This window comes from Carcharhinus amblyrhynchos, chromosome 11 (assembly GCF_965287045.1).
Source record: "Carcharhinus amblyrhynchos chromosome 11, sCarAmb.v2.hapA, whole genome shotgun sequence".
In the NCBI taxonomy this organism is placed as follows: domain Eukaryota; kingdom Metazoa; phylum Chordata; class Chondrichthyes; order Carcharhiniformes; family Carcharhinidae; genus Carcharhinus; species Carcharhinus amblyrhynchos.
In genome coordinates this window covers 56,989,439-57,005,850 of record NC_137334.1, presented here as the reverse complement: position 1 = coordinate 57,005,850, position 16,412 = coordinate 56,989,439, and the positions used below count along the sequence as shown (strand labels likewise).

The window sequence follows — 16,412 nt, the reverse complement described above, 5'->3', positions numbered from 1 at the left end:
GGTCGAGGACAGTTCTTTCAGCTGGAAGATCAGCAAGTTTCGGGTGGACCAAAGTGCGTCCTTCACCGAGTTGATGACCCTCCAGCAGCAGTTGATATTTGTCTCGGTGTGCGTCCCCGGAAACAGCCCATAGGGCACAGAGTCCTGCGTCACCGAGCTGCTCGGGACGAACCTCGACAAATACCACTGCATCTCACTTCAGACCTTCTTTGCAAAGGCACATTCCACAAGGAGGTGTGCGACTGTCTCATCAGCCCCACAGCCGTTTCAAGGGCAGCGTGCAGTGATGTTGAGACCTCGAGCGTGCATGAAAGATCTGACGGGGAGTGCCCTTCTCACCAGCAGCCAAACCAGATCTTGGTGCTTGTTTGTGAGTTCTGGTGATGAGGCATTCTGCCAGGTGAAACTGACAGTCTGCTCAGGGAACCATCCGACAGGATCCGTCGTCTCCTTTTCTCTCAGGGCATTCAGGATATTACGCGCTGATCACTGCTTAATCGCCATGTGGTCAAAGATGTGTTTGTGGAAAAATTTCTCCACGAAGGACAGGTGCTGCAGTACGGTCCAACTACTTGGAGCGTTCCGCGGCAGTGTGGCCAGACCCATCCTCCACAACACTGGGACAGGTAGAACCTCAAAAAGTAGTGGCACTTGCTGTTAGTGTACTGAGGATCTACGCACAGCTTGATGCAGCTGCACACAAAGGTGGCCATCAGGATGAGGGCAACATTGGGAAAGTTTTTCCTTCTGTTCTTTGGAGTTTTGTGCATTGCATCCCTCTGGATGTGATCCATCTTTGATCTCCAGATAAACTTGAAGATGGCCTGGGTCACTGCTCCAGCGCAGGATTTGGGGATAGGCCATACCTGCGCCATGTACAACAACACGGACAGCACCTCGCATCGGATCACCAGGTTTTTTCCTGTGATGGAGAGGGAGCATTGCTCCCACAAGCCCAGTTTTTGCCTGGCTTTCGCAATGCGCTCGTCCCAGTTTTTGGTGCATGCCCCTGCTGCTCCAAACCATATCCCCAGCACTTTCAGGCAGTCTGCGCTGATGGTGAAGGGGACAAAGGATTTGTCAGCCCAGTTCCCAAAGAACATGGCCTCACTCTTGTCCTGGTTGACTTTGGCTCCCGAGGCCAGCTTGAACTGCTCACAGACCCGGAGGAGCCTGCGAACAGACGAGGGGTCCGAGCAGAAGACAGCCACGTCATCCATGTACAGGGAGGCTTTGACCTGCATGCCTCCGCTGCCTGGGATTGTCACCCCTTTGATGCCTGAGTCACTTCTGAGGACCCCAGCAAAGGGTTCAATGCAACACACAAAAAGGACGGAGGAGAGAGGGCAACCCTGCCTGACTCCAGACCTGATTTGAAAACAATCTGATTCCCCCCTCCATTGACTGAAACTGCACTACTAATGTCTGTGTTGAGCAGTCGGATCCAATTGCGGATTCCCTCCCCAAGCCCATTTTGGAGAGCACATCCATCATGTAGCTGTGCGATATTCTGTCAAATGCCTTCTCAATCCTCCTGCAAAATACTCCTCAGACCAACACCCCTTACAGCTCCACTCAACTTCCTCATTGCCAGGCATCTCCTGACATCCCCATGAACTGCTCCCATATTACAGTGAATGTGAACAAAAGGTGAATAAAGTCCTAGACAGGTAAACCGTCTCCCAAGAAACTAGAAACCATCTGACAAGCAGTAAGAGCGCACTCTTAAAAGAAGTGCTGTAAGCAGCAGCCTTTCACCCGGGCGTGGCTGCAACTATTCAAATTTCACTGTCTGATGGATTCCCAGCCTCAACTTTCTGAACTTACACACACCGCTGTGCTCTTACCTGCTTGATGCTGATATATTCCACACAGCTCTGAAATCCATGCACTGGCTGTAAAGCTAGAACACTGGGTTGATCCCTCAGTTAACTGGAGAGTTAAGTATTTTAATGACTCGCCCAACAATTCCACGGGGTATTCCTGCGAACCTGCTCGAGTTAACCCACAGGTGGAGGTGGATTAGACTATGTTGACTTTCTTACCTGCTGCCAAGCCTTGGGGATTTAACCCAATCCTCCACTTGCAGCCAAGCCCACCCTCCTCTCCCTCTCATCCACATATCCCTCCCACCCTTGACAATTAAATATCTGTCCTATGCATTCATTCTTTGCAAGATGCTACAAGAGGAATAATCTTATCATTCAGATGGGTTCCCATGGCTTCAATGAAGATCAGACACATGTCTTGGCCTTAACTGAGAAAATTCTCTGGCAATTTTTTTCAACAGAGGAAATAAGCACAGAAGCTTTACAAAGCTGTCAATCAATCATTCCATTTCCATTGTGGACTTTCCCACTCCAGTAATTACAGTGAAGCACAGGTTCTGCCTATTGTATGTTAGCTTAAATCATTCACCAACCACTGCTGAACAATGGAACACATCGGAGAAGTGCAGAGGATTTATGAAAAAAGACTGACAGCCAATGTAACAGGGGATGCCAAGGTCTTCAATTGGTATATAAATAATTAAAAGGGTCATAAAAAGAGGAGTAGGGCACATTAGGGGATTTATGCATGGAAGCAGGGTGGGTGGCTGAGATTTTAAATGAATACTTTGCATTTGTGTTTACCAAGGAGGGAGATACCACCCAGGCTATGGCAACAGGTAACAAGGAAGTGTTGAATAGACTGTTGACAAGTGTCAAATTTGACTGTTTAAGTCGACAAGGCACCGGGACCAGATGAGATGAATCCAAGGATATTGAAGGAAGAGAGAGTGGAAATTGTAGCATGTTGGACATGATCTGTCAGTGTTCACTAGACTCAGGCAAGATGTGGAGATGCCAGCATTGGACTGGGGTAGACACAGTAAGAAGACTTACCACACCAGGTTAAAGTCCAACAGGCCCTATTGGTAGCACGAGCTTTCAGAGTGCTGCTCCTTCATCAGGTAGGATGTTGTAAGAAAAGTTATAAAGATCATTGGAATAAAAGGGACAGTAGCAACATAGATACAAAATTTACTGAATAATGAGAGCAGACAATAATGATCAATGGATATTTTTTCAGGCTGGAGGAAGGTTTGTACTGGAGTTCCCTAAGGGGTTGACATTGGAACCCTTGCTTTTCATGATATATATTAATGATCTAGGTCTTGATGTGTAGGTGTGATTAGGGGTTCATGGGAGCAAGGGTAGCAGGGTGGCTCTCACTGTGTCTTCCCCTTCCTAACGCTGCATCCTGAGCTCAGTACAGAGTGCATTTGACTGAAGGACACCCCTGGGAACCCTTAAGCAACCCCACACAGGTTTGTCATCTCTCTGCGGGGCAAATCCTCCACTTGCCACTGGCATAATACCAATGGAAATGGGATGAGACCCTTAAGCATGCCACTTCAAGGGCTCCATTACTAGAGGAATGGGAAGGCTTTTCACGGACCTAATAGGTGTGGAGATAGGAAGCGGTAGTGTCTCCATCCTCCTACCTGATTAAACATCCATTGCCTGATTAAACCCACCATGGGGAGAAGGCATTAAATTCTGGCCCACGGAATTACTGTAATCAACATAGTTCTTTCTTTGCCTTGCCTGAATCCATGCACACAGGGAATGGCTATGAACTACTGGTCAGCCATTTTGAAAATGAGTGATCAACAGTTGAAAGTTTGGTTAGGTTGGCACAGTGGTTAGCATTGCTGTCTCATAGCTCCAGGGACCAGGTTCAATTCCAGCCTTGAGCTATCTGTGTGGAGTTTGCATGTTCTCCCCGTATCTTCCAGGTGTTCTAGTTTCTTCCCAGAGTCCAAAGGTGTGCAAGGTGGATAGATTAGCCATGGTAAGTTGCAGGAAGAATGGTAGGAAGGACTATTACTTACTGGGTGAAAAACTGCAACAGGCGACGGTGCAGAGGGACCTCGGGGTCCTTGTGCATGAGTCGCAAAAACCCAGCTTGCAGGTGCAGCAGGTGGTCAGGAAGGCGAATGGGATGCTGGCCTTCATAGCGAGGGGGATTGATTATAAAAGTAGGGAGGTCTTGCTGCGGCTGTGTAGGGCATTGGTGAGGCCACAGCTGGAGTACTGTGTGCAGTTTTGGTCGCTGTACTTACGCAAGGATATTTTGGCCTTGGAGGGAGCGCAGAGGAGGTTTACTAGGCTGATGCCGGAGTTGAGGGGGTTGAGCTATGAGGAGAGGCTGAATAAACTAGGCTTGTACTCGTTAGAGTTTAGAAGAATGAGGGGAGAACTCATTGAGACATATAAGATGATGAATGCGATGGATAGGATAGAGGTGGAGAGGCTCTTCCCGCTCAGAAAGGACAGTAGGACTAGGGGGCACAGCCTCAAGATAAAGGTTTAGAACGGAGTTGAGGAGGAACTTCTTCACTCAAAGGGTGGTGAATCTCTGGAATTCTCTGCCCGTTGAGGTGGTGGAGGCTGCCTCGCTAAATATTTTTAAGACGCGGGTTGATGGATATTTGATAAGCGAGGGGATTAAGGGTTATGGGGAGAGGGCGGGAATGTGGAACTGAGCCACGACAGATCAGCCATGATCTTATTGAATGGCGGGGCAGGCTCGAAGGGCTGGATGGCCTACTCCTGCTCCTATTTCTTATGTTCTTATGTTCTTATGTCCCAAGATGTGTAGGTTAGATAGATTGGCCATAGGAGAGGGGATTAAGGGTTATGGGGAGAGGGCGGGAATGTGGAACTGAGCCACGACAGATCAGCCATGATCTTATTGAATGGCGGGGCAGGCTCGAAGGGCTAGATGGCCTACTCCTGCTCCTATTTCTTATGTTCTTATGAAATGCATAAGTTTACGGAGAGAGGGCCTGGACAGGTTACTCAGTCACAGAGCCTCTTCTGCACTGTGGGTATTTTAAGACTCCATGGCCTTTGGACTCACTTGCCCGTCTAAATTAACCTTCAGGCAGCCTCTTAAGTACTGCATCTCATATCCAAAACATGGAGGAGGGTGCTTTGATAGTTCAGTATCTGTTGTAGCATTTGTGTATCCTCCTTATGTAGTTCTGTCCTGCAGAGTTAATTTCCTAGATGTGTTGCTGCTGATGGAGAGCTTATAGCTCCTCCCACACTTTTATTCCCAGTGTTTCTGGTCCATGGTCCTGCCAGGAAGTAACCCGAATGCACCTAGAAACCACTCAGACCATGGGCCAGGAAAAGAAATACCAACACCTAGGTCTATAGAGGATATAGTTATAGTGCTAGTGTTGACATACATATGGAAATATAGCCTCTGAGTCAGAAAACTGTGGCATTAAGTGCCACTTGAGCAAATATTCTAAGATGTCACTCCAGTACCAAGAAATACTACATTCTTACAGGTGTTGATTATTGATTGAGACATTATACAAAGACTCTGCATAGAAGCACTCTCCAGTGCACATAAAAGATCTCATTGCACTATTTCAAAAGATCCTGGGAAGTTCTCGACAAGTCCAATATTATTTATCCATCAGCCAACACAAAAAAGAACACAGATTATTTGATGCTTATTCCATTATTGTTTTTAGAACCTACTTGTATATAAATTGATGGCCACATTTCTTCTATTACAACAGAGATCAATATACTGCAGAAGTACATCAATGGTTGCAGTAGATTTTGGGATGTCCAGAGATCATGAAAATCACTTTATAAACTCAAGTTCCTTCTTGTCTTTTTTATATAAAAGCAGAAATCACTGCACTGAGACTAAACTGTGTAGATTTGGAGCAAAGCTAGAACACCAGAGATTTCCTGAAGCGAGGTGCAGTTTCACACGACATAGTGTATGTTTCCTCATAACTTTAGTGCAGTGGAAAATATAATTTACAAATGAATTCTTTTCGTAATTCTGAATACTTTTTTACCTGTCTTACTTTAGCATACACGTTATTATAGCAATGATTCTTCCCTTAGCTCTCTAAAAATTTAAATACACTAGTGCTGCATGTGTAATGTGAATGAATATCACACAAGCAACCTTTGAGGAATACTTCCAAACAGAGCTGATAAGCCTCGATCCACTGACACCCGTTTTCACTTGCTGTCCTAGCCTTTCACAGGCTGGAAATGAGGAAATATCCAAACTGAGAGTCTCCTTCCTTGGCCAGAACCTTTGTGTCATCAGTATACTTGTTTAGGCTTGGTGAAGATTCCAATGCAAACCAGGCTTTATGGCATTGGGAGCCTGCCTGTCCAGGTCTTGGGGTATCAGTGTCACCCCCAGCCTGCTGGCAGCGACAAGAGTGCTGAATTTGTTAGAATTTTAAGTTTCTAAGCAAATACAAAGCAATTGGAATAATGGGGAAGGATGGAGTGAAAACAACAAAGACATTAGTCATAGGACCACAAAGTGCAGAAGAGGCCATTCAGCCCATCAAGTCAGCACCAACTCTCTGACAGAGAATTTTACCTGGGCCCTCACCCCCACCCTAACCCCATATCCCCACACACTTACCATGGCTAATCCATCTTTACATATTGGAATAGGTTGCGTCTTTTGCTGTGATAACCACTGTTATGAAGTGTCTTTATTTTCAAATGTCTGAAAATAGCTCAAAGTTTACTTTCAATCACTTTGAAAATAATTCTGAGTTTAACAAACTCAGAATTCTAAATGGTTGTTGCTGTTTAAATGTTTTTTAAAACAAAAAGGAACAATGTATAGTTTTATTTTTCATTTTGATTGCTTGAATTGTCACCTTAATTTAACAATCTGTTCTTACTCATGTTACTATATTAATCAATAAGAAAGGGCATCTTTAAACAATGGTAACCGGAAAATTAGATTATATGTAATATTGAATCTGAACATATTGTTTGAAAATAATTATTAAAAAATCAATACAAACATTATGCCTTCACATTAAATTGCAGTATTCACTTTCTTTATCCTGCTGATGGTTTATTGAAGAATCATTCATATAATTCCATGTGTTTGATATGCAGGTAATAACTCTTCATTCAGAATATCTGGACAGAGCAAAAATAACAAATTGTCCTGGATCACATTTGGGACTAGTCAGCTTTAAAATGGAACTGATGGTAGCAAGAAGTGGCTAAAAGACAGAACATTAGAAACAAGCCAGATCAATAATCTAATTAAGCAAAGAGAAAGTTAGTGAGCTAAAACATTCTAAATATAATGAATTTTTCCTCTTTATATCATTTGACATATTTAATTGAAGAAACACAAGAAAAATGTGAAAACCTTAAACAGCAGCAGCAGCACAATGGCACAGTGGTTAACACTGCTGCCTCACAGCGCCAGAGACCCCGTATCCAATTCCGGCCTCAGGCGACTGTCTGTGTGGAGTTTGCACATTTTCTCTGACCCTGTGGCATTTTCCTCCAGGTGCTCTGGTTTCCTCCCACAGTCCAAAGATGTGCCATGGTAAATTGCCCTTTAGTATTGAGGAGATTAGCAGGTTTACGGGGTTAGGGCCTTGGTGGGATTGTGCACCTTTGTAAAAATGCATCAATATTTTAGCTGGTTAGCAATATAAATGGCTAATATCAAAAATGTTCTACGAATACTTTTGAATTATGTGTGTTCTGTGCAGGAGAATAAGGTGAAAGGTATTGGTACAGGTTTGATGGGCTGAATGGCCACTTTGTGCACTTATTGGATTCTATGATGTTCTATTCTATGAATATTAGCAAAATAAATCTAATGGTCAGAAACATTTGGGATTAATGTAAGCAGTAATATGAAATTAATGTATTTGAAATTAAAATGTAACTTTCTTAACATCCGAAAATAACACACCTACTGGCTTAAGCTGCTGTAAAAATCAGATAGGTTGTAATTTTCCTTTTAGTTGAAGTATATAAATTATTTATAATCTGAATACAACTAAAATTTTCCTCTTAAGTGCAATACATTTCCAGCTTTTGAACCAGCAACCTGAGATGTCTCCATCCATCTCTCACTAACACGCAGTTTCTCTCCATGTCACCAGAATCACTGAACACAAACATTTCACAATGTAAAGAAGCTGAATGGTTTTGTTATGCACAATTCACTTTGAGTTAAAAGTGTGCAATTGTTCGGAAAATAGGAACTCATCCGGAAGAGTAAAAATCAAATAATAGTAAGCGATTTACTTGAAACCTTTCAAATCAGGTGGAAAGCAAAGTTTAAAAAAAAGGATGATTCAACAATTGGTAATCCAAAATGTCAGAGAAAGGAGAATGACAACAGCATGGAGAGCGTTTTTTAATGGAAGTGACGAGGTTCTTCCCCATATTGCCCAACCATCCCTTTGACTATATAAAGGGACCAGATATTGGTAGAAATGCAGTTAAGCTTTAGGACGCATCAAAACCTCTTGGAGAAAGAGAAGCTTCGGTCACTCTAGAGGGTTGATTCAGGTTTCAAGGATTCATCTGAAGGTAAGAGCACATTTACAAACCTGGGCATGATGTCTATTGAAAATGAAATGGGATGGGGAAACTATTGCGAAGCATATTCTCAGTTGCTTCTGTGAATGGTTTAGTTCTCAAAGGTGCATTATTTTTTGCCTTTGAATGGATTGGCCCAAGTTTGAACCTTGCCTATGTCCTGCTGTATACTGGCATGGTTTCCTCCATTCTCAATCCTTCATTCTTTGTAATAGGTGTAACATTTCTATCACCTGTTTTAATTTGCTTAATCCATTTTATTATCCCTTTCTGTTTGTTTCATTGATTTTCTTATTTAGTTAGGCTAATAGGCTGAATATGTTGGTTTCTCTATGACTTTCACATTTGTTCTGTTTTCTGTATTAATGAAATTTTGAGCCTCACATTTCTTGGGCTTGTTTGCACAATGCTATTGTTAACTAGACCCGGCAACTTTGAGAATGGAGAACAAAGGAATTTGGGAATAAGTCAGACATGTAAGATTGGGGTGACTGCCCACATGGAATAGAAATCAGAATAAGGAAGGTTGGAGGCAAGAAACCTGATGTATTATAATTTCTGTGTAACTCTTTGCAATTTTCAACCTTTTGTGCACCTTTGTAAAAATGCATCAATATTTTAGCTGGTTAGCAATATAAATGGCTAATATCAAAAATGTCCTATGCATACTTTTGAATTATGTGTGTTGTGTGCAGGAGAATAAGATGAAAGGTGTCGGTTCCATTGCTGTTTTGTTGCTTTTGATATTTGTACAAAACAGTTGCCAAAATCCGCTGCAAGACACAGAGGAGACATCCAGGTAAGCTATAGACCACTGAACAGAACTAAAATGGCAAATAAACACTTGCACTGGAAGCTTCCAAATCATCCACTCCTTTAACTTAAACACCAGTGGCCAGTTTCAAAAGTCCCAACCTAAAATCCATTATCCCATCATAAATTGTGTTCCATCAGCACTGCCACCTGTTCAGGAAGTCATGCTCTTTTTACAATAGTTTATATAAAGTACAACATCCACCTCAACAGCTAATAGCTAAAGTTTTATTGTTGTTGTAAATCATTGCTTGGATAGTTGCTGCTACACCTGCCATGGTAACATTTAATGTCTGTGTATAACACATATTGTTCTGCACCACCTTAAATTTAGACATGCAGGTAAATGAAACATAAATGTAGGTGTGTCAAAACTACAACCTGTGGGACATCTGTGCCCTGGTAATCCAGTGAACGCAGTATAAGCAACTCAGTGTTTTTTGTGCTTACATTATTAACTAGTATTCTCTTTTTGATTTGTGTGGGCTGCAGGCTTGGTTATTATTTATGTTGCCTTACTAATGGATAGATGCTAAATGAAAACAAGATCTGTTAGTACTGAGAGCTGATGGAACGTGTATATTAATAAGGGCATAAATTTAAGCTTTATGGCCCGGGATTCGAATTATTTGTCTGAATCAACCAATCCAGCATAAAGGATTGAGGAATTTTAAACACATTACATTGAGTGTAACCCAGGTTTCCACAACCTTTAAGACAGGTTTTGGAAAACATAATGTGGAGATGCCAGCTTTGACTGGGGTATGCACAGTAAGCAGCCTCACAACACCAGGTTAAAGTCCAACAGGTTTATTTGGAATCATGAGCTTTTGGAGCGCTGTTCCTTCCTCAGGGAAACATAGCGCTGAAAGCAGGCCCCACACAGTAAACTGACTGCACCCCGATCAAAATAATGAGCATGGTGAGTCTCTGAGAATTGGATCCATTTACAACCATGGAAGCTCTTCAAATGATGTTATATTTTAGGTGCAAAAACACTGATCAGATATTTTCAACTGTCCAGTGTGTGCCAATTAAACCAGTAAAAAATCAGTAATTCACGAGACATTCTTACTAAAAAAGTGCTTATTTTCCTGGCAAACCCATTCTTAGCTATATTTATAAAACTGCACCAGATTATTGATCTTAAATATATCAATGACTTGATTTGATGGAAAGAAATAATAAATATTACATCTATTACTCTGCCTGATTACACTTCTTTGTGGAAAACTTTATTTTTATGATCATGTAAATAAGCTTGAGCAGTAATAGGAACCATAATTTCAGAAAGCCAGTGCAATTTCAAGAACAATTTCCATCGAGAGTGTTTATTGTACTCAAAGCAGAAATTGTGCCCCTATATAGCACCCAATTATACACAAAGCAAGATTTCACAACCAGAAATTTAAATGAATTACCAGTTTTTTTTTCATTGTGTTGTTAAAGGAGGAATATTAACTACGTAATAAGTTATTGCATGCTTGTCCAGTTAAGCAGAGGTAATAATATATAATATGTATTTTGAAACAGCACATTGGAGAAACAATCCAACCCACTGGAGGATGTGAAACGCCATTCTGAAGGCACTTTCACCAGTGATTACAGTAAATACATGGACAATAGACGGGCAAAAGACTTTGTACAATGGCTGATGAGCACAAAACGAAATGGGTAAATTGTTTTCCATAAAGATTTTTCAATACTTATATTGAACGCAGCCAGTAATATTCAGCTACATCCTTCTTTACTTAGATGTGTGATATATTTCCTTACCTTCTATTTCTTTTACCATTAAAACAACCGATGATCTCTATCATACCAACTACAATTACTGAAATATTTCTATTTGTTATAAGAATTCAACATATTCAAATCTCAGTTTATAATGAGGGCAAAAGTAGAAACTTGTACTCAATAGTATCTCTAATAAGTTATGTTAATGGAAAAAGATAGTCGACAAGAAACACATCACTATATCACAGATCAGGCCCTCTGACAGAATTCCGAACGAAACAGTGTAGACAGCTGAAGTGGTTTTTTCTACTGTTCCCTCCACTCGACCAGTGGTGCAATCCAATTATCTCTTACCCTCATTTACAACCCAGGTGGAAAAAATAGCTTGGACCAGTATTCTTATTCCCCCATTTTTACTGGTATTCCATTTTAAGGTATTACAAGACCAATTCAGACCAGTGTTCTTATTTCCCAGCTTTCTGTTTTTCCCCCTCTGGAAAGGTGTGTCTCACTAGATTCCCAAGTAAGGCCTGCTTTCAGTCTCTAATCCATTAATCTTCTTACTCCTAATTTCTGGTGTTTTTAATGTGTATCATTGGTATTTGAAACATTTGCCATCCTGAACAGTGTTGCTAGATCAACTCTGTTGATTCCCTTAATAACCTTGAAAACTTCAACTACGTTATCTTGCATTCTCCTTCCCAAAAAAAAATTAAACTCTATTAAGTTTCCATTATAACTCAAATCCCTCGTATCCAAAAGTGCCTTTCTTACTTGCTTCTGCATAGGTCTGATGAAGATTTACACCCTGATACGTTTCCTATCTGTTCTCTCCATAGCTGCTGCATGATGTATGCAATGTATACAATACTTTCTGTTTTTGTTTTAGAATATCAAAGAGCAGTTTTTACTTCCTCTTTTCACTCAATGCAAATATAATCTAGTACTTGAACTACTTTTAGAAAACTGAAGCTAAGCATCGGACTGAAAACTTCAGAATTACCAATCACTCTTTGATCTATTTCCTAATCAGCAATCAATTTTATGGTCCTTCCATATACAATATTTTATCATTATCTAGCTTGGTATCAAACACCTCTTATCTAGTTGGCTAATAAATCCCCTTTTAAAAATCTGGTTCAATTAGAAATGAAGACTTATTTTTAGAGTCCCATCTTTATAACTTACTGCTGACCTGAAAAGCTTTCATTTGTGCCTTTTCTCTAATTTAAGCCAATTTTCCACTTACTTTAACCCTAATGAATTAATATTATACATTTCATTCAGCTCTACTTGTCCAATTACTGCTTTTATTGGCTTATTTATTTTACAACTATTAAATTTTATAAATGATATGCATATTCTGAAGGCTGCAAATGTGACTGTACTTACTGGGATAAGAAGTTCTGCAATTGTATTTTGGATATGTGTAGTGCTACTTATGCAATTTAACTCCCATTCAAGCAGTGACAAAACCAAGAGGCATGCTGAAGGGACTTACACAAGTGATGTAGATTCTCTTTCCGACTACTTCAAAGCAAAACGCTTTGTAGACTCACTTAAAAGTTACAGCAAGCGCCAAAGTGGGTAAGTTATTGATCTGACAAGATATTCAAGGTTCAATGCATTAATTTTATAATCATGAAACATTTAGTTCAGAGAATTATGCTGCCCTTGCGTGTTGTATTTATTGTTTTAATTAGTATAATTATCTTTCATAAGTATGAAATGTACAATGCTGAACATAAGTGGAAACAATGGAAAGGTCTTATACCATTAATTTTGGTATTTCAGAATGCCCTTGGCCAACATAAAGATTTATTTTTAACTAAATGTATATGACATGTTATCATTGTTGTGGATACTGTTTGCATTATATAAAGAGAAATTTTGATGAAATTTAGCAGGAGCATTTCTAAGAGACACATTGAACCAACCAGACACACAGAAGTGAGCTCCAGTGATGACCTAAGATCTTACCTGGAGGCAAAGGCAGCAAAGAACTTAATTAACTGGCTAATAAAGGGTCGTGGCAGAAGAGAGTAAGTGTTTAAAATGATTCACAATTAGTTGTTAGTGCAGTGATTTTACTACTAAGTACTTAAATCCATTGTTAAGTAATTGCGTTTCACACATTTTACACCAACACACTAAATAGCAGCAGCAAATCACTTCACAATTGTTTAAAAAATAATATATGTTCAGCTGTATGGCTCCAATGAATTTGCCAATAAAATTGTTTCATTGTTAAACTGAAGGAGATATTATTAAGTTAGGAACTTGTAATATTATCATCATAAAATAGAGGCGTTACCAACAGGTTAATAACATAATGAAGCTAGAAAAGATGACTTTCTATTACATGTTTGAAATCATGTTGCTCTTATGGTTACATTATTATTGATCCAATTTTATACTATTTTAATTAAAGGGCTGTTCATTGCATAATTTATCCTAGCGTATTAATTGCATAATTTGTCCTAAAGAACTAAACTATCTTTTTGACTAATTGATTATTAGTCTAAAGTACATTTACACTTTTAGGTTTCCAGAAGAAACTAATGAAATTTTGGAAGAAGTGATCCATGAGGACATGGATAGAAGGCATGCTGATGGTACCTTCACCAGTGAAATTAACGTTGTTTTGGACACCATTGCTGCCAATGAGTTTCTGGACTGGCTCTTAAACTCCAAAAATGTTCAGTCAAGGTAAAAACCAAGAAACTGCAGTGTATTAAATCTATCAGTGCACATTATAAACCAACATAATACACAATTAGTCCACCAGTATATTCAGCCATGTGATTCTAATGAATTAGCTGGTAAAAATCAGTTCAGTATTACCCATAAAAGAAATAATATTAAAGTGGTTCTCTCACATATGCTATTTATTCACTAGTAATGTAGGAAAAATTAGCTTTATTGTAACAAAAATACACAATAGTTTGTGCTCCATTTTCCTGTAAGAGTAATTTTCACTTCTTGAATTGTAAACTGACAGAATGCCCATTGCCTGTTGGAGAACCCTTCCAATTTTTGATTTCAATTTAAAAGGTTTAAACTATCTCATTAAGATTGAATAGATGATGCTTGCGAGAGAACCTCCTTATTATTTTCTCCCATTTAATGCTGCAAAGATTTATCAGGTAATGTGTAATCCCAAACATTTATAGCTTTATTTTGAAATGGACACAAAGCTAGTATCAAATTCATAGTCTATCAGCATAATATTTGTTGAAGAAGCTATTTGTGCTCAAAGCTACATGGTTTAAATAAGTTTCTACTAAAGTAATTAGAGATAACTTCAAAGGTCATCTCCAATGGCTTAGTTTGAAATGCACAATAAAATGCATAAATTGTTTAAATTATTGTTTTTGTCACTCGTGTTATGTGAAAGTCTCCAAGTTTGAATGAGTAATTTAATGTAATTACATTTCTATGTCTCACTGATTATCTGAAGTTCTGGATAAGAGCAACACATTACTCGGCACCTAAAGGGAAGGGGTGGTTAACATTTCAGGTTGGATGCATTTTTATTTCCAGTTCCCATGGCTTGTCCTTTTCCAAGCTGGAGCACACACACTTATCAACTTTAAAAGATTGGGATTTCAGCTGTAGCAAGATTATAGTTGCTGCTTGATTTGGGCAATATTATGCAGGGCTCTATATGCAGTTTAATTTCACAAGTATTATTGTGCAAAGAATCTAACTGCTGCTCTCTCCCCAGGGACTCTGAAATAGAAGACTTCAGCGAGTACAAGTAAAAGAAGAGACCAATTTCAATTTAGCATTTTGTCTTGCAACATCGGCCATGTGTTGATAAAATATTTACAGCTTTTTTGTTCCGCAAATGACACAGAATGTTATATGAAGCCATAATGCTTTGCATGCAAGAGAATTGACTCAAAGTGTAACGTGCTGTTTTGAAGTAGGATTTGAAGTAAATAAATGCTATCAAAAGGATGCTCAAAATGAATAGTATGAAAGCTATAGTGTCATCTCAGCAATTTTGTATGGTACAAAATGCCAAAACTACTGTTCAGATTTATTTTAGAAAATTATTTTTCTATAAGATAATTTGTATTTATTTGAATGAATACATGTAATCAGTACATATTTGAGATCTTTTGTTCAGTTCAAAAGGTCTTTTTACTTTAAAAAATTACGTCTAATATCCCAGTTTGAAATATAGCATGCTTTAAGCTAATAACTAGTGTGAAGCTTCGAAGGCATAAATAATAAGCACGAATAAAACTTTTATGACACCTGAATCTGATGTTCAGTCTTACAGACTTTTCATTATGTTAAGTCCAGGATACAACAATATGATCACATAGTTGAACATTGCCTTTTAAACAAAGTATACAGTAACAGACAATTTAACAATAATCCAAAGTGAATTTGCTACACATGGTTCAAACAACAAAGAACAAAGAAAATTACAGCACAGGAATTGGTGCTTCAGATCTCTAAGCCTGCACTGACCATGATACCCGACTTAACTAAAAGCCCCTACTCTTCCAGGGACCGTATCCCTCTGTTCCCATCCCATTCATGTACTTGTCAAGATGTCTCTTAAAAGTCTCAACAGATTATCCCACCCAAGCCCCCTACCCATGTAACCCATTTATTTGCTTATCTGCTTCCACTACCTCCCCCAGCAATAAGTTCCAGGCACCCACTACTCTCTGTGTAAAAAATCTGCCTCGTACATCTCCTTTAAACCTTGTCCCTCGCACCTTAAACCTGTGCCCCCTAGAAAATGACTCTTCCACCCTGGGAAAAAGCTTCTGACTATCCACTCTGTCCATGCCTCTCATAATCTTGTCGACTTCCATCAGGTTGCCCCTCAACCTCTGTTGTTCCAGTGAGAACAAACCAAGTTTCTCCAACCTCTCCTCATTGCTAATGTCCTCCATACCAGGCAACATGCTGGTAAATCTTTTCTGTACCCTCTCCAAAGCCTTCACATCTTCGTTTAAGACACTGAAATCAAATAAATATATTTTAAAAGGCTAAAATGATGAAGACTCTCTTACCCTCTAAATATCACACACAATAAACATCTTTCCCTTTTAATGTACAATTAGCAGACCAATTGTTAACTTTGAGTATGGGATTGAATGTTACAAGAATTAGGACCATTATTTGCACAAGGAACATCACAACAGTTTAAACCAGTTACATTTTTTTTCATTCATGGGAATAAGACCAGTACTTTTAAGAGTCAACCACACTACTATGGGGTATGGAGTCACATGTAGCCAGACCAGGTAAAGGTGACAGATTTCATTCCCTAGTGAACCAGATGGTTTTTACAACAATTGGCAAAGGTCTTGTGATTCCCGATTGTTATTAATTTCAAATTTCACCATTTGGGAACCTAGGTCCCCAAAGCATTACCCTGGATTACCAGTCCACTGACAAAATTATTACACCACCACCTTCCCA

The 16,412-nt window shown here is 39.5% G+C and overlaps 1 protein-coding gene across 1 annotated transcript; it reads left to right on the top strand.

Annotated features, from left to right (window-relative positions):
* Positions 1–8,328: 8,328 nt before the first annotated feature.
* On the top strand, positions 8,329–15,026 carry gcgb (glucagon b). Its single transcript, XM_080198258.1, has 7 exons — positions 8,329–8,402; positions 9,107–9,210; positions 10,758–10,898; positions 12,426–12,548; positions 12,866–13,003; positions 13,506–13,670; positions 14,689–15,026. Exons 2-7 carry the CDS (start codon positions 9,116–9,118, stop codon positions 14,723–14,725), a joined length of 699 nt encoding a protein of 232 aa, XP_080054384.1. The 5' UTR covers positions 8,329–8,402; positions 9,107–9,115; the 3' UTR covers positions 14,726–15,026.
* Positions 15,027–16,412: the final 1,386 nt, after the last annotated feature.